The 18,349-nt window shown below is 39.6% G+C and overlaps 1 protein-coding gene across 1 annotated transcript in view; it reads right to left on the bottom strand.

Annotated features, from left to right (window-relative positions):
* Positions 1-1,256: 1,256 nt before the first annotated feature.
* Positions 1,257-18,349, bottom strand: part of QRFPR (pyroglutamylated RFamide peptide receptor) — a 39,335-nt gene continuing 22,242 nt past the window's right edge. The window contains exons 2-6 of the mRNA XM_007532267.3: positions 18,159-18,317; positions 12,802-12,863; positions 7,215-7,450; positions 4,462-4,559; positions 1,257-3,219 (exon numbers count right to left, since the gene is read on the bottom strand). Of these exons, the coding sequence (XP_007532329.2) occupies positions 2,819-3,219; positions 4,462-4,559; positions 7,215-7,450; positions 12,802-12,863; positions 18,159-18,317 (956 nt within the window). The 3' untranslated portion in view covers positions 1,257-2,818. The remainder of the gene's footprint in view (positions 3,220-4,461; positions 4,560-7,214; positions 7,451-12,801; positions 12,864-18,158; positions 18,318-18,349) is intronic.

Raw genomic sequence — 18,349 nt, 5'->3', positions numbered from 1 at the left:
CATCTTACTCCCCACCTACAGGGAGGAAGTTTCACAAATGATGAAGCTGGTCTGCAGGTCCCTTTCTCTCTCAATCTCTTTTTCTGTTCCTGCCTTCTCAATTTCTCTTTTTCCTATCAAATAAAATTAAAATTTTTTTTTTGGAGCAATGGATTCAAAGTGCACCTAGCACCTGTGATGACTCTGGTGGGAAAAAAAATGTGTAGGAGTTCCTCAAATTGGATCATATTTTTCTTCAACTCTTTTAGAGCAAAAAGGATTTATGTGCTTAAAAACTTATTTTTGCTCTGAAACTGCATCAGTGAAATGTGAACAAACAAAAACCTTTCATGGGCTATGTAGAAAATTTACAGTCTGTCTATACATTAATATTGAACTTTTCTGGAACTGGGTAGTAGCACTCTTGGTTGAAAGAACCCATTATCATGTAGAATTACCTGGGTTCAAGCCCTTGGTCCCCACTTGTAGGAGGCAACTTCACAAGCAGGGTTTTATCACTTTCTACCACTTCTCCTTTCATTTCTCTCTGTCCTATCCAAATAAATAAAGAAAATTAAATTAAGATTTTTGGGGTACAGAGGTCTCTACACTTCTAGGAAATACTGAGCACCACAGCCTTGCCAGGGGCCATTCCAAAAGTCTCTGTAGCACAGCCTGGTCTGCCAGGACTGCCACCACACACTCTGGCGGGGCCGCTGATCCAGGTTGTCCCTTGGGTTGGAAGTATTATTACAGGGAACGTACTTCTCTCACCTCAATAATCAGTCAGTCAGTAGAAGGAAAAAACTCATAATTATTAAGACATATTATGGAATCAAAGCTAAAAAGGGTCAGAGAGGCTTTTTCAAGAGGAGGTTTATGTCCAGATTAGGCCTTTTGCAAGGAATGTCACTTGAGTGGCTGAGAAGGTGACACAGTGGCTAGAGCACTGTATTTAGAAGGATGAAGTCAAGAGTTTGATCCCCACCATTGTATGAGCCAGAGTGATACTCTGGTTCTTTCCCTTTCTCATCCTGGTCATAAATATATATAGTTAATGTTAGGCAGGTGAGACAGCATAATGGTTATGCAAACGACTTTCACTCTTGTCTTTCTCCTTGATTTGTTTTCTTTAATCTCACATAGAAATGAGATCATGTTTAAGTTATATAAAAGTCAAATTCAGCATGAATGACACAAATATTTTCTAGCTGCAGATAACCACAACCAGTGAATCTGTTTTCTGTTTTCATGGTTTAATGATGAAATAAATGATAACCATTGTTTTGCTAGAGGGTAATTAGTCATACAAGAAGACTGTACATAAAACAACTCATGCATTTCCTTTTTGTTGACTTTGTAAGTTTTCCCGTGTCATAGAAATGATTCCCCCTCCCCAGTACCACACTGTTTCATCTTTATCTTTCATTATCCAATTAAGTGCTTATATCCTGAAAGATTCCAAATGGTGCAAGTTCTCTGAAATACCCCGAGAGTTCTTGATTTTTTTTTTTCTATCTGACTGACTGGAAAACTGGAGTTAGAAAACAAGTTTTGGTCATGAATAGGCTTTGGAAATCTCAGGGATTCAAGGGGAAATGACAAGGTCCTGGGATGGTGGCCACTGGATCTGTGAGATATTTGGGGTGAAGAGGAGACCGAAGAAGGGATCAAGTGGGGACACACACTGTTGAGTGCACATGTTACTGTGCTCAAGGGCCTGGGTTCAAGGCCCCAGTCTCCACCTGCAGGGGGGAGAGCTTCTCAAGTGTTGAAGCAGTGCTGTAGGTCCCTCTCCCTATCTTCCACTCCCCTCTACATTTCTCTCTGCATGTATCCAAAATAAATAAATGAATAAGTAAATAAAAGGAGGCTCAAGAGAGGGGGTGCTGAGTGTAAGGTGACTTTAACTAGGGGATGTGGGTAAAGAATCTTGCTGCTTTTCCTGACCCCACCCTCTTGGGGGCTGGTCTTGAAGGACAGTAGAATTTCGTGGGCTTGAGTTTGATTCTTTCTCTCATCTGCCTCTAACTACATCTAAAAGGTCTTTAACATGACAAAAGTTTTTTACCCCACTAGGGAAGACAAAGTTCTTTAAAACAAATGAGGAGTTCAGAAAACGTCTTCTTTTGATTAGAAAATAACCAGAGGTTAAGGCAGGTTTCCAGAAAGATAAGGGAACAGAAAGCAGAGGCCTTAGACAGGAGCCAAGATACTGCTTCAGGACTTCAAAGTGCAAAGTCTTTTCCTGCTTCAAATTTAATTTCATTGCAGCATTCATTTTATAGGGTGGAGGAAGGAGCACTCTAATTGACACAGAAGGGAGACTTAGAGATCAAGTAGCTTATTTGTTACAGCAGTAATAACTGATGGGACTTCAAGTTCAACCTAGACATCTATCTGCCTCTAAACCTCATTTATCTGCCAGACTGTTGTTAATCCATCTCCTTACACTTTATATTTACTGGATAAAACTCATTTGCAGAAGATAATACCAAACCTTAACAGTACCCCGAATAGTACATTATAGCGTTCTACTAGGAAACTTAAGAAAAAGAACAACTTAGTGAAAAGAAAGCCACATGACATTGAATGTGTGTAGGAAGAACTACTAGTCAAGGACACTTATTTCTGTGCAAGATTTTTTTAAATCTACTTTTACAATTTACAAGGGTGGTTTATTAATTTTTAAAATGCATTTTGAAAGGGTTGCACAGGAAAATGATTTGGAGTATCTCCTTTTCATCATGCTAAGAATTAAAAAAATGTCTTTGACCTTTGTTAAAAATAATGTTCTTTTCAAAGCATGATAGGGCTGGCATTAATAATGAAGACATAATTAATGCCCATCACCTAAGGCAGAAGTCTCTGAAAGTTCAGAATTAAAGAGGGCAAGATGGCGTTTGAGATGTTTTCTCTCCACTGGCTGTTCACACAGTTTGACTTCAATATTGCCATCACTGAATGCTTCTCCCTTTGTCTCCTCGACTGGATTCTCTCTCCGAGAAAACATGGTTTTCTTTTGCATCATTGCTATTCCCAAATTTCCCTGCTTTCGTGCTGGAGATAAGGTTTCCTTTATTAGACAGTAACACACTGCAGACAAAAAGTTCTTTTTGAAGTTTTCATTCATAAATGCATAAACAATGGGATTGCAGATGGAATTGGAAAATCCTATTATTTGCACTATAGCAAAAATCATTTTGATGGTGACATCATCATAGTCCTCTTCAAAATTACCTGGAATAAAAAGCAGTGTTTTAGAATGCATATTCACTTCAATGATATAATTTCTGTTTATCATCTATTTTTTTTGCCTCCAGGGTTATTGCCGGGGCTCGGCGCCTGCACCACCAATCCATTGCTCCTGAAGACCATTTTTTCCCCTTTTGTTGTTCTTTTTTTTTTTAAAATCATTGTTGTGGTTATTATTGTTGTTGTTGCTGTCGTTGGATAGGACAGAGAGAAATCGAGAGGGGGGAGAGAAAGATAGACACCTGCAGACCTGCTTCACCACCTGTGAAGTGACTCCCCTGCAGGTGGGGAGCCAGGGACTCGAACCGGGATCCTTATGCTGGTCCTTGTGCTTTGCACCATGTGCACTGAACTTGCTGCGCTACTGCCCGACTCCCAATCATCGATTTTTATCAAGCTCACAATCAGAAATATAAAAAGTTGGTAAATTGGGCGGTAGCACAGCAGGTTAAGCGCACGTGGCACAAAGCACAAGGACAGGCATAAGGATTCCGGTTCGAGCCCCCGGCTCCCACCTGCAGGGGCATCGCTTTATAGGCAGTGAAGCAGGTCTGCAGGTGTCTGTCTTTCTCTCCTCTCTCCATTTCTCTCTGTCTTATCCAACAACAGCAACATCAATAACAACAACAATAGAAAGGGAATAAATAAATAAATATATAAAAAAAGAAAAAGAAAAAGTTCTGAAGACCATTCTGAGGAGAGCCACTCATTTCAGAAGACAACCTTTGTGAGGAGTCTTCCTTCCTAAAGGATCTCGACTCACAAGCACAGCACAGTGCTCCTCATGTATGAGAGCCCTTCCTACATTTCATCTTGAACTCAAGCTTCTTGAGTGGAAGCAGTAGTTACCATTTAAATGCTCATTTATGTAACATAACCACAGTCATCTGAGAGCCATTTAAGTTTCAGATTATCTGAAAGAATACAACAGGATAGCCTACCTGAAACCCTGCATGTTACTCAATGCATGAGGTTCAGACCAGAGTTCTAAATAAGGAACACTCAGAAGATGCCACATCTTTCCCCAAGTTTTATCTGCTTTCATTACTGAAGACAGTCACAGTGGTGCCTAATGACCTGCCACACAGTGACCCGAAAACAGAAAAGAAACTTCTACATGTTTGATATTTGATGACCCAGTTAAACAGCAGCACATTTCAATGACAGATGCCCCTTCTGGCAGGAAATGAATCAGGCTTTCCACCAACAAGAATGGCAGACACTCACTGTATTCAATCATCATGTGAACGACATGGAAAGGTGCCCAGCACACAGCGAAGAGAGCTACCACCACCAACATCATCACAACAGCTCGCTTCTTCTTCCTGGACCACACAGATGCAGGCTGTTATTTACCTTCTTCTTGACAAACATGTAAACATCAATAGCAAAGTTATGAAAATAAATGTGAGCCTAAGCCTATCTCAGTCATGATTTTTCAAATCTTAACAAAGTTCACCTTAGGGTATCCTGGTCTTCCTTTCTTTCTCTCTTTCTTTTCCTTCTCCTTCTGCTATCTCTTTCCAATTGGTATAAGCCTCATTCCTATATTTCTTCTTACATTCTAAGCATTTGTTTACTTAAATTAAAACCTTTGGTTTATATTTATTGGTTTGTTATGGTTCAGTGTTACTATATAATTTCAGGGACACAACTCTGTCTGTGTATAAAACTCATCTGGTCCATCTCTAGAGTTCAGTGCCTTCTCACTATCAAAGTGACCTTATACCCATTTCTCCCATACCTCTTCCCTTTCCTTCTGGTAATCAGCATTGTTTACACCAAGTCTAAAAGTTAGTTTTGTTGTTATTTGTTAATATGTTTGCTTTGGTGACTTTTAGTCCACATATGAGTGAAAACATCTGATGTTTTACTTCCTAGCATTTTTTCACTTAGCATTTTCAACTTGAGTTCCCCAAAGGCACAATTAAAATCTTTGAAAACGGAGAGTGATTACAAACATTCCTTTTTTTTTTTTTTTTTTTTTTTTTTACAAACATAGAGACAGAGAGAGAGAGAGAGAGAAAAAAAAACCATAGCACCTGCATCCTTCAGTTCAGTGTGGTCTACACTTGAACCAATTATAGACATTCTTGTGATATTGCAATTAGCTACCTGGTTTGTATTAATTATATTGTTGATCTTCCTCACAAGTTTTTTGATAGAAACTGAGGCATAAAAATATTAAGTAATAGGCTGGGAAGGCAGAATAATAGTTATGCAAAAAGACTTCTATGTCTGAGGCTCTAAATTCTCAGGTTCAATCCCCAGTACCACCATAAGCCAGAGCTGTGCAGTGCTCTGGTTTCGGTCTCTGTCAGTCTCTCTCTCCTTCTCTCTCATTAAAAATAAATAAATAAAACATTTTAAAAGGACAATATTAAATAACGTGTAAAGACAGGTGGTTAGAAAGGATTCAAACTGTTAAGGTCTAGTTTGTGCTTAGGTACAAAGGTACCTAACTAACAAGGGTAATTTAACTTCATTGACTAAGCTTTTGTTCCTTTTATATTGAATAACACTCATTGTGAAGTAGAAAAATATCAGGATTTATGAACTCTAGAAAACCCCAAGGATAGAAATTAAATTATTATTTTGTGTAATCAGAAATTCAAATTACTTTTCTTCTGGAAATAAGTTCCCTCTCCCAGAGTGCTGCTCAGCTCTGGTTTATGATGGTGCAGGGGACTGACCTTGAAATTATGGAACCTCAGGCTTGAGAGTCTCTTTGCATAACCATTACGCTATCTACCCCCACACCACAAGTCCTGTAAAGGAGTTTAATACCTTTAAGAAGGAGGGCTATACATATGCATGGTGCTTTAAGTTTATAAAAAGTTATGCTCCTTAATTCTTATTTCACTGATTACCTTTCTTCCAGGAAGGGCTAAACCTTTAAGCCCCAGAGGGAGGAATAACTTACACAAACTAGACACTAGAGGTTGCAGCACATTAAGTAAATGATCAAAGGCTGGTAAACCACTAGACTTCATTGGCTTTAATTTAAATAACCATCTAGTGCAGGTTACAAAAATAAACCACGTGGACTACAAATGCCGTAGCAATAAACTATGTTTTAAAGCTTTCTATTTCTGAATGCATCTATCAGGAAGTGAGGTCCTTAGGTAAAAGTAAAGTATACCCAGAACTATAATGAAGTCAAGAACAACGTGCTATGGTTTCCGAAGGATTTTTATAATGCCAGTCCACACAGATTAGTATCACTCTGGAGTGGAAAGAAGTCAAGTCAGATGATAGCATGCTCCTGGTGCTGATGAGGAGAGCACAGGCCTCAAAAGTCAAGAAAAGTCACAGCTCTTCTTATAATGTCAGACTGACAAGAAGCTGAAGACGCAATAATACTTCTCTTAATTCCCAGTACGTCCCTATTTACAACAGGGCCTTCTTTAATTTGGGAGCTGGCGATTTTATTCAATCTTTTGTGCTGTAAGTAAACTCTCAGCAATATATTAATTTATTGCCACCAGAATCATTGCTGGGACTTAGGGTCTGCACCATGAATCCACCACTCAACAAGGCCATTTTTTCACTGTTAGATAGAGACAGATAAATGAAGAGGGGCTGGGGACATACACACACACACATACACACACACACACACACACACACACACACACACACACAACCAGGGTGGGGGAGAGGCACCTGCAGCACTGCTTCACTATGAAGTTCCCTTCTTGTAGGTGGGAGCCTGGGGCTTGAACATAGGACATTGTGCATTGTAACTTGTGTACTCAACCCAGTGAGCCATCATCCAACCCCTACTCACAGTAATTTAAAGTCATCCCATGGCCTACATGTAGATTCCAAATGACATTTTAACTAAATTGACCAGGAGTTGAAATAAAATGACACTTGGACTAAATTGACAAGGAGTCAAAAGATGCTTGACACCTGCCCCATCCATCACACCCAATCAGAAATATTACAACTAGAAGTGTCTATTTCATTAAACAGACCTGGCTATTTTTGACATTTCTGTTCCATGAATAGTTCGAAGCACAGAACCGTCCCCCACTCTTTTCTTTATCCACAGTTCATAGCCAATCTTACTGTACAGTATGAGCATCACCAGAAGGGGCAGGAGGAAGAGGATGACCAGGATGAAGGTGGTGTAGACTTTCTGGTGTATGGGGCTGGTCCACTCTTCCAAGCAGCAGATGTGTTCTTTCTCATATAGGAAGTCATACTTGATCTTAAAAATAAGAATAACTTGTTAGAAGAAGGAGCAGTGAGCATTAACCAAGCAGAAAACAGCCAAGTACTACTCTAATGCAACGTTTTCCAGATGCTTCCGTAGTTACTTTGCAGGTATATTTCAAATGTGTTGTAATCTTAATTGTTCTCCTCTTGAAGAATGTGGTTTATCCACTTCACTGATTATGTTCTTTTTAAATGGAACTGAGATCTATAGCCTGTTCATTTAAAACAAACAAACAAACAAACAAAAAAAAACAACCTTTCTCACCTTTTTACACTATAATCATAAGTTCTCCTTTGGGTGAAATAATACAGTTACCAAAATAGGTATAGAAGGATTTTGTACCACAGACCAGTTAGTTGAATGTTACATTATTTCCCTCTTTAGCAGTTACACCAGACTTCATCTGACATGAGTACTGAAAGTTCACACACTTTTTTAAAACTACTATTCCTGATTGCAATGATCAGAATTCTTGAAAAGAGTTTAGAAAGACAAATGGTAGCTTGAAGATTCTGAGGTGAATGAGAAATTGAGATGCAAACTACTGCCAGTCTATATATCTCCAGAGGTATGCATTTTTTTTTTTTTTTAGAAATCTGATGTCTCTTTACTAATTTCATTTCATTTCTTTTCATTCTTTGAGTTTGATGACAGGGCTTTGCTAGGGCATCCTTGCCTGTATGAGTCCACTGCTCCCTGTGGACTCTTTATTTATTTTTAAATAATAATAATTATAATAAGGGGCTGTTTTTGGTGTACTCATTAGAGGGCACACATTCCCATGTGTGAGGACCTTGGTTCCCACCTGCGGGGGGGGGGGGATTCAACATGATGGAAGAGTGTTGCAGGTGTCTCTCTTTCTCTTTCCCTTTCTCTCTTCCTGTCTGTTTTCTCTGTCTCTATCATAAGAAAGGAAGGAAGGAGTGGAAAAGAAGAGTCACCCACTGGGAGTGGTGGAGTTGTGCAGTCACTGAGCTCTGGTGATAGCCTTGCTGGCAACATAAATAAATATGGCTGGGGAGAAAGCATAATGGTTCTGCAGAAGACTCTCTTGCCTGAGGTTACAAGGTCCCAGGTTCAGTCCCCAGCACAACCATAAAGCTGAACTGTGCTTTAGTCTCTCTCTGTGTCTTTCCCTCTGTAGCTCTCTCTCGTTAAAATAAGTTAAAAAGTTTACAAAACAGCAAACAAAATTAGATAATTTTAAGATAATGATATTTATAATAGGACATGCTAATGAAACCTAAACTTCATTCAAAAGTCATTTCTCTATATAATATATTAAAAACTAGATACTTTTTCAAAATAATGATCAATTTAATCACCTTGGAGATTTCTGAATGAATAATATTTAGATTTTAGATACATTTCTGCCTCCTTTTCCAGATAGTTTTATCACAGATCTTCAAAGTGAGCACACTGTTGTGTGTGTGTGTGTGGTGTGTGTGTGTGTGTGTGTGTGTGTGTATGGGGGGGTGCTTGTTGTTATGCTCATCCAAGGTAGGAAAATTCCAGTCTGGGGATAGGACATTAAAAGTGCTAGTTATTTAACTCCATGTAGGCTGAGCTCACAGCCTAAAGACAGCATCTGTAGGCTGCATATGGACTTGTCCTAGAGCCCCAAGCATAACTGGCAGTCCAGGTTGGTTCATAGGGCCAAGCAAGAACTTAGTGAGGGGGCAGACAGATGGTTTGATGGGAACCAATTTCAGCATTTCTGTTTTCCAATCTACACTTCCCTAAAATCCACTGCGTAAGAGAATGCCTCAGGTGAAAATCCCATGCTGGACAGCCATTTCCAGTTTCTCTTTCATAGTCACTACCTGCCAACTTAAACTGTTCCCTGTATCATCCAACCCAGCTCTCATTATGGGGTCCACAAAGAGATGGTTCAAATCAGGGATGTCAGCGAAGGCTCCTTGAAAGGACTTTGTGCATTAGTCCTTTCCTTATCTCAAAGAAATTTCTATCCAGGACAAAGCTGGCATTAGGAGAAGAGAACAGTATTTTGACAGCTATCAAAATCTTATGCACTCACATTTTTCATCGTGAAATGTCATAGTGATGACAAATTTAATTTAACCCTACTATTGCTTCCCTCCCCTGCAAATTATCAAATGCATCCCTCCTGACAAAGAGTCCAGTGAGAGCTAAGTAAAGGGGAGCATTGGGAGGAGATGGTGAAGTCAGGAGGGCTTTATTATTTCACCCAGATGAGAAAAATCAGCTTCTGTGTATTCTCCAGACACTCTAGTAGAATTTAGCAGTGGCAGGCGACCATGGGGATGCATATTAATACATGTATTTGAGTTGAAAAATGAAATCATTTTTTTTTCCTGACAGAAAGTCAGTCTGATTTGGCTGACCTGTCTGAAGGTGAAGGCTGACTTTGCCAATTAGATTATATGCATTTTGCTACAAACTAAATTAGTTGTGTATTTAAAATGTATTTAGATAGAATACTTTGTTGAAGTTTATTTTATTTACTTCATGAAAGACAGAACAAGAGAGAGCCCACGGTATCTCTCTGGCATCTATGGTGCTGGGGACTGAACTTGGAAGACCTCACACTTGCTGGTGCTGTGCACTAATACTACTCTACTACCTCAGCTAGGATAAAATGAATTCTTTTTTTAAAATGGACAACAATCCTTAGGTTCAAAGGGCCTGAAATGGAACCTAGAAGTTGGCACTTAATGGGGTCATTAGAGAAGGGCTTTACCAGTCTGGGTTTCTGGCTAGAAATAAGGACGGCCATGGAGGGAGGATCTGGGCACACATGGCTGTGTGGGGGAGTTAAAGGGTCTCAGGAGTGATTGATTGAAAGGGAGTCTCAGTCTCAGATATGATCTTTGAAAAACCCATGAAAAGTCAGTTCTGGGCAACAGAGTACACCCACCTCCTCTCTCCCCACTCTCCTCACCAGATCCCATGGAGTCATCTGAACAGGGGGATGAGAAAGAAACACAACACAAAGAAGCAGATGGAAAGGTGTCAGATCCTCCCACTCCATTGTTCGGTTCGGGGTCTAAGACTGACAGGAAATGCTGGAAAGAAGATGCTTTAAATTGAGAGTATGGATATCTGTGACACAAAGCTGCATATTTTAATCATGGAATTGACCTTGTTCTTGTGGTTGAAAGGGAGTCAGGGAAGGTTGAGTGCACACATTACCATGTGCAAAGATCCAGGTGCAAGCCCCAGGTCTCAACTTGCAGGAGTGAAGCTTCACTAGAAATGAAGCAGTGAGGGGGCTGGGCATTTGCACAGTGGGTTAAGTGCATGTGCCCTGAAGCACAAGGTCAGGTGCAAGGATCCCTGTTCAAGCCCCTGGCTCCCCACCTGCAGGGGGGTTGTCTCACAATCAGTGAAGCAGGTCTGCAGGTGTCTATCTTTCTCTCCCCCTCTGTCTTCCCTTCCTCTCAATTTCTCTCTGTCCTATCCAATGACAACAATAACAATAATAACAATAAGTGCAACAGAAATTGGAAAATATAGCCTCCAGGAGCAGTGGATTCATAGTACAGGCAATGAGCCCCAGTGATAACCCTGGAGGCAGAAAGAAAGAAAGAAAGAAAGAAAGAAAGAAAGAAAGAAAGAAAGAAAGAAAGAAAGAAGGAGAGTGAAAAAAAAGAAATGAAGCAGTGCTGTAGATGTCTCTCTCCCTCTCCATCTTTCCTTTCCCCTCTCAATTTCTCTCTGTCCTATCACAGTAAAAAATAATAACAAATAAATGTAAAAAGGAAAGTTAAGCTCAGGAATTTTACTGTCTGAATAACTAGTCCCTTCTAGGCCCCACTCAAGGCTTCAGCTACGCAGTTTCATCAGAGAATGGGATAAGGTTTTCAGGCTGCATTTCTACAAGTAGCAAGGGATGGAATCAAGTGTTCTCTGCTCTTACCCATGGTGACCAGATCATTGAATACACTGCTATATAAAAATTCAGTCTGCTTTTAAATGTACTATTGTCTGAGGGCTCATCTGATGTCATTGTCAATGGACACTGACTATCCACTTGTTTTACAGTGGCCTGTATCTGTTTCAAAGGGTACATATGGATATGTGGGTTTCTCCTCCCAATTTATTTTGAAAACATTAATAGAAAAGGGAGGGAGAGAGAGAGCTAGACCATAGTACCAAAGTTTCCCTTAATGTGTTGGGATCATGCTTGAACCTTGGTTCAGGCACCCTATCTAACTGAGCAACTTTGCTGACCCTTTAAATTTTTATTTTTCAAGTTCTGCTCATGAGTGAGATTATCAAGACTGCCTGGTATTTCTTGTATACACTGTACTCTGACTCACTCAAAACATCTTTATTACAATGGGGAGGTGGGAAATTGTACCCATATGTCAACAACTGTACTATACATCATTAATCACCCCCAAGAAAATGATTTAAAAACAAAACAAAAATATTAGTGGTCACTCAGTGATTTACAAAAGCATAATGTATCAGGGGTACAATCTCACAGCCATACAGCCCGGCAACCTCCACCAAAGTCCTGTGCAGGCACACGTGATTTTACCAGTTATCCTAGGAGGCATGTGAGCAGCCCTGTTAAAGGTTTTTTTTAAAAAAAATATTTAATTTATTTATTAATGAGAAAGATAGGAGCGAGAATGAACCAGAAATCACTCTAGTACATGTGGCATTGGGGATCAAACTCAGGACCTCATGCTTGAGAGTCCAGTGCTTTATCCACCATGCTACTTCCTGGACCACGAAAGTGTGTCCCAATGGATACACCTTTTCATTGAGAAAACCTCTCCTTTCACTGTGAATTACCAGGCAATGCTAGGCTCATCTGGCAAAGCTGTGGGGAAGAGAGGTTGGATAAGATGATTCTCTCTTGTGCTTTAAGGTCTTAGTGATACAAGATGAAGGAAGAGGTAAAGCTTTTTAATTAGGGCTCGACAATAGCTCAGTGGATAGAGTGTTTGCTATACCATATGTGAGATTCTGAATTCTATCCCTGGTACCACACAGGGCCATCATGGACAGCAGTAGGGGAGTTGTGTGGATAGAGAGTCAATGCTTAAGTATCTCTTCCTCTCTCTGCCTCTTCTTTCTCTGTTTGTCCCTAAACATAAAACATTTAATCATTGGGCCATGAAGGCTAGTCATTGGTCGTGTACATGTCTGAAACCCTCATTCACTATCTCACACTAAGAAAAATTAAATTAGTTTATTTTACTTGAGAAATCTGCAGTGATAAAAGTGAGATAACACACATTTGCAGCCACACTCTTGCAGGAGGGAAACATGACTATAAGTAAGGAAGGTGGGAAAACATTTCAGTAATACAAGAGTATTGAACTTCAATATAACCTTGAAACTACCTCAAGTCTTTGCACATGCCACATAGGCGATCCTACGATGACTGCCACCAGCCAGACTATACCTGTAAAAAACATTGAGATCATCAGAATACAATTCAGCTGAACCAAATGCAATTAATGAAATGCAACGAACAGGACCCTATCTTCTGTGTCCTAGAGCAGCGCACTGTCTCCTCAAATGTTCTCATTCCTATCCTTTTATTAATCTCACCATTTCTGTAGAAATGTACTTCCAGAAACATGTCTTAATTTTTTCAAAACTCTTTAATTTTATTCCATTCCTGTAAAATCCAAATCCAAATCCATTAATGTGGTTCTTCATGAGGTTCTCCGTAATCTCATACACTCCTCTCACCTCTGACATTTAAGGCCATGTTCTTCACAACCAAGTCTTCTTTTTTATTTTTTTAAATATTTATTTTCCCTTTTGTTGCCTTTGTTGTTTTATTATTGTTGTTGTTATTGATGTCGTTGTAGTTGGATAGGACAGAGAGAAATGGAGAGAGGAGGGGAAGACAGAGAGGGGAAGAGAAAGACACCCGCAGACCTGCTTCACCACTTGTGAAGCGACTCCCGTGCAGGTGGGGAGCCAGGGGCTCGAACCAGGATCCTTACGCCGGTCCTTGTGCTTTGTGCCATGTACACTTAACCCACTGTGCTACTGCCCAACTCCCCACAACCAAGTCTTCTATTGAGTCCTTTACCAAGCTGGCTTCAGTACCACCTCCCTGGACTATGCTGTGAAGACCCATACTGCCATACTGTCCCCCACTCTAGCATTTTATTCCCACTATCTTGAGCTCCTTTTCCAGGACTTGACTCTGAGATGGCATTTGAAGATCATCACTATTTCCAGAGAGAACTGAACATTGATTCCTTATTTCTGTGAGCTATCGGAATGGCACATTTATTACTGTCACTCATTTCCTCTCAACTTCCTCTGAGCTTCCTGAAGGCAGGGACAGTACTACTTTTCTCCAAAATAAAATTCTAAGGAAAGTTTCTAACCCTTCATGAATTTTATTCAGTTTGTTACTCTAATAGATGAGTAATTAAATAAGCTCACCCTCTATAATTTCTTCTTAAAACTGAATGGACAGTGACCTTAAAATCATAATGTGGGGGCTGGAAAGTGGCACACTTGGCTGAATGCACATGTTACAATGCACAAAGAGCCTGGTTCAAGCCCTTGACTCCACCTGCAGGGGGAAAAACTTCACAAGCAGTGAAACAGGACTGTAGGTGTCTCTGTTTTGCTCCCTCTCTATCTCCACTTCCCTCTCAGTTTCCCTGTCTCTATCCAATAAATAGTAAATATTAAAAAGTAAAATATTTTAAAAATTAAAAATAATCATAATGTGAAAATTATTTTCTTATTTACAAAATATATATTTATTAAAAACCATGTTCCTTTTTTTTAAGTTCTACATGAGTTTGTTGAGAGAAGTTATTTAGTAATGTATACTTCGCAAGGAACTAGAGAGAATCATATAGATAAGGGTGATGTCAGAACCAAGAGTTCCAATACTGATTGTGAGGAAAATTTCTAGCACAATGTTTGTCTGTTACTTCTATATTAATTAGAACAATTAAACAGATTATCACCTTGACTTTCAAGGAACTGTGATTCACTGAAGTCATTACTGGTTTTACTATAAAAAGTATATGATAGTATACATAGAAAAACCTAAAGAATCCAGCAGAAAACTACTGCAAGTTATTAGAAAATATAGCAAGGTGTCAGGCTACAAAACCAATGTACAAAAATAAGTGGCATTTCTGTATGCAAACATTAAATATGAAGAAGACATCCAGAAATCACTCCCATTCACTGTTGCAACAAAATCAATAAAATACCTAGGAATAAAGCTGACCAAAGAAGTGAAAGACTTGTATACTGAAAACTGTGAATCACTATTCAAGGAAATAGAAAATGATACCAAGAAATCTAAAGACCTCCCATGCTTATGGATTGGAAGAATGTCATCAAAATGAATATTCTCCCCAGAGCCATATACAAATTTAACACAATAACTATCAAAATTCCAACAAGCTTCTTTAAGAGAATAGAACAAAAACTACAGTCATTTGTCTGGAACCAGAAAACACCTAGAATTGCCAAAACAATCTTGAGGAAAAGAAACAGAAATGGAAGCATCACACTCCCAGATCTCGAAATATATAATAAGGCCATCATCATCAAAACACCCTGGTAATGGAACAAAAATAGGCACACAGACAAGTGAAACAGAATTGAAAGCCCATAACTAAACCCCCACACCTATGGACATCTAATCTTTGAAAAGGGGGCCCAAAGTATTAAATGGAGGAAGGAGGCTCTTCTTCAATAAGTGGTGCTAGGAAAACAGGGTTAAAACATGCAGAAGAATGAAACTGAACCACCTTATCTCACCAGGAAAAAAAAAAAAAAAAAAACTCCAAATGGATCAAGGACCTGGTTGTTAGACCAGAAACTATCAAATACTTAGAGGAAGACATTGGTGGAACACTTTCCCACCTAAACCTCGAGGACATCTTTGATGAAACAAACTCAACTGTAAGGAAGACTAAAGCAGAAACAAACCAATGGGACTACATCAAATTGAAAAGCTTCTGCACAGCCAAAGAAACTATCACACAAACAAAGAGACCCCTCACAGAATGGGAGAAAATCTTCACATGCCATACATCAGACAAGAGACTAATCACCAAAATATACAAAGAGCTCAGCAAACGTAGCAACAAAAAAGCAAATGACCCCATTCAAAAATGGGCATAGGATATGAACAAAACATTTACTACATAGGATATCCAAAAGGCTAACAAACATATGATTGTCAGAGAAATGCAAATTAAGGCAACATTGAGATACCACCTCAGTCCTGTAAGAATGGCATACATCAAAAAGGACAGCAGCAGTAAATTTTGAAGAGGAACCCTTCTGCACTGCTAATGGGAATGTAAATTGGTCCACCCTCTGTGGAGAGCAGTCTGGAGAACTCTCACAAAGCTAGACATGGGCCTTCCATATAACCCAGCAATTCCTCTCCTGGGGATATGCCCCAAAGAATCCCTAACACCCAACCAAAAAGATTTGTGTACACCTATGTTCATAGCAGCACAATTTATAATAGCTAAAACCTGCAAGCAACCCAGGTGCCAAACCACAGATGAGTGGCTGAGAAAGCTGTGGTATATATACACAATGGAATACTATGCAGCTATCAAGAACAATGAACCCACTTTCTCTGACGCATCATGGATGGAGCTAGAAGAAATTATGTTAAGTGAGCTAAGTCAGAAAGATAAAGACGAGTATGGTAATGATCCTACTCATAAACAGAAGTTGAGAAAGAAGAACAGAAAGGGAAATTCAAAGCAGGAGTTGACTGAATTTGGAGTAGGGCACCAAAGTAAAAACCCTGGGTGGAGGGTGAGGGTGGATGTTCAGCTTCATGGCGGGGGGGAGGGGGGGTGATGGGACACAGTCTTTTGGTGGTGGGAATGGTATTTATGTACACTCCTATCAATTTTCAGTCATATAAATCACTATTTATTTAATATGAGAGTTAAAAAAAAGGTGCATGAATTGGCACTGCCTATAGAATATTGTTATGTTTTAAGATATAGGATTCATGATTTATTTTCTCTTCTGTTCTTGTTCAATCAGTATCTTACTATGTTTCCTATGCACTCTCATTTTACTTTATGTCCAATCATTTGTTCTAATCTTTAGTAGAAATCCTGGACAAATTTAGGCTAATTGGCCTAGTTCATTGCCAGTATCTCTGGGTCCACCATCTGCTCAGGAATGCAAGGCCTAAGGTTAAATAACAACTGCTGATATAACTTGTGACACTTCCTGGAAAGAAGCCCTAACATCTCTGCTGGCTAGCACCAGCAGGAAAAACATTCCCAGCTAAAAGAAGATAAGAGATACAACTCTTTCTCCAGGCATAAGAGGGAGTCAGCAGGCAGTAAACTGCATGACCCCCCCCCCCCCCATGGGGAGATTAATTTACTTGATTTAAAACCCATTATCCTGGAGCTTATTTGAAAGCTTTTCTGCCTAGATAGAAACTACCTAGTCTGCTCTTACCAATTTTGCTTTTAGATGTTAAAACATTTTCTCTTCCTTTTCAATAACTCCCCTCCTTGTGCATTTCTTTTCTTGCCTTCTTTCCACACTCATGCACTGTGTTCAGATATTTTGATGATGGAAGGATTCAATTATTAAAAGTTAAGAGGTCTTTGAATTCTATATAGGGAGTATGTGACATAAATTTGAAACTAACTGAACCTAGCATTTTCTTCCTGTTGGTTTATCTATTCATGTTGAACTATTTTAAATGAGGTTGGCATTCAAAAGCCTTTGAGGGTTCATCCTGTAATTCTGCTATAACCTGCTGGTTAAATTCTTATAGCAGGAGTTAAACATTTACTTATTTCTCTCAAATGAGATATTAGTAGAAATTGCTCTCTGATGATCACATCATTTGCTACCTGTCACCTCTGATTATTTAGCTGTACTACACTCAGACCACTGTGAAGCACATTAAGATTTTTAGTGGTTCAATTATAATTAGAGAGTGGAGAGAGAACTTCCATTTAGCCCTGAAGGCTTTAGGCCATTGCTTCAAGTGTGTCATTTATCACTAGGTACATGCTCTTCATGATTTGCTGATTCCAGAACAACTGTAGGAAGCTGAGGATTCAGAGAAGCCTGAAGCAGAGTCATGAAGTGGCAAGAGTTTGTCTTTGCTAGGAATCTCCAGCACTTGCAAACTGATTTCTTGGACCCTTGACCTTCTCCCCATGTATTCACCACAGGAGGAACCAACCTTCCTCAGTTTCCTATTCTCCACTCTTCTAATGCCATCTCTCTTTCTCTGTCAGCATCTACCTACCGTCAGAAAAGCGTATTAACTGAGAGGCTTCTAATCTTGGGATGATAGTTACAAACCTAATGAGCACTAACATGGTCATGGTCAAGCTACACTCAATAGGTCATCTAAGATCAGTAGCAGATGGTGAAATGAAAAGCTGAGGATGTCAGTCTGAAGTGAGAGGTTTTCAGTGCTGGGAGAGACCTAAAGGAAAGTGCAGGAGGAAGGAGGGAGTGGAAAGGTAGGAACCCTCAAGCACTTAGCTCCACACATAAACTGTTGTGTTGTAGGAAAAGTCATGATGTATTCTTCCATGTTTCTCTATGCAAAAATGCATCATGACTTTCCCAACAACCCAATAGTTGAAAATTGATTCTTGATTATAAATATGGTTAACTTGGAAGGATTTTCTGCTTTGTTCTGCCAGAAAGAATGTTATTAAAGCTGCCCCTGGCAGGCCCATGGCCTCACCAAGCATTGTGAAGGCCCTTCTATTAGTATACTGCCACTTCATTTTAAATGGATGCACAATTCCTTGGTGTCTTTCCACAGCAATGCAGGTCATAGTGAGAATCTCTGTCACGATGGCCGTGGACTGGACAAAGGGCACCATCTTGCATATGAAGGCACCTGTAATAAGGGGATAGGACAAGTTAACCAAC

Source organism: Erinaceus europaeus, chromosome 2 (assembly GCF_950295315.1).
Source record: "Erinaceus europaeus chromosome 2, mEriEur2.1, whole genome shotgun sequence".
NCBI classification, from domain to species: domain Eukaryota; kingdom Metazoa; phylum Chordata; class Mammalia; order Eulipotyphla; family Erinaceidae; genus Erinaceus; species Erinaceus europaeus.
Note: the sequence above shows the minus strand (reverse complement) of the source record. Positions and strands in the feature narration are given on the sequence as shown.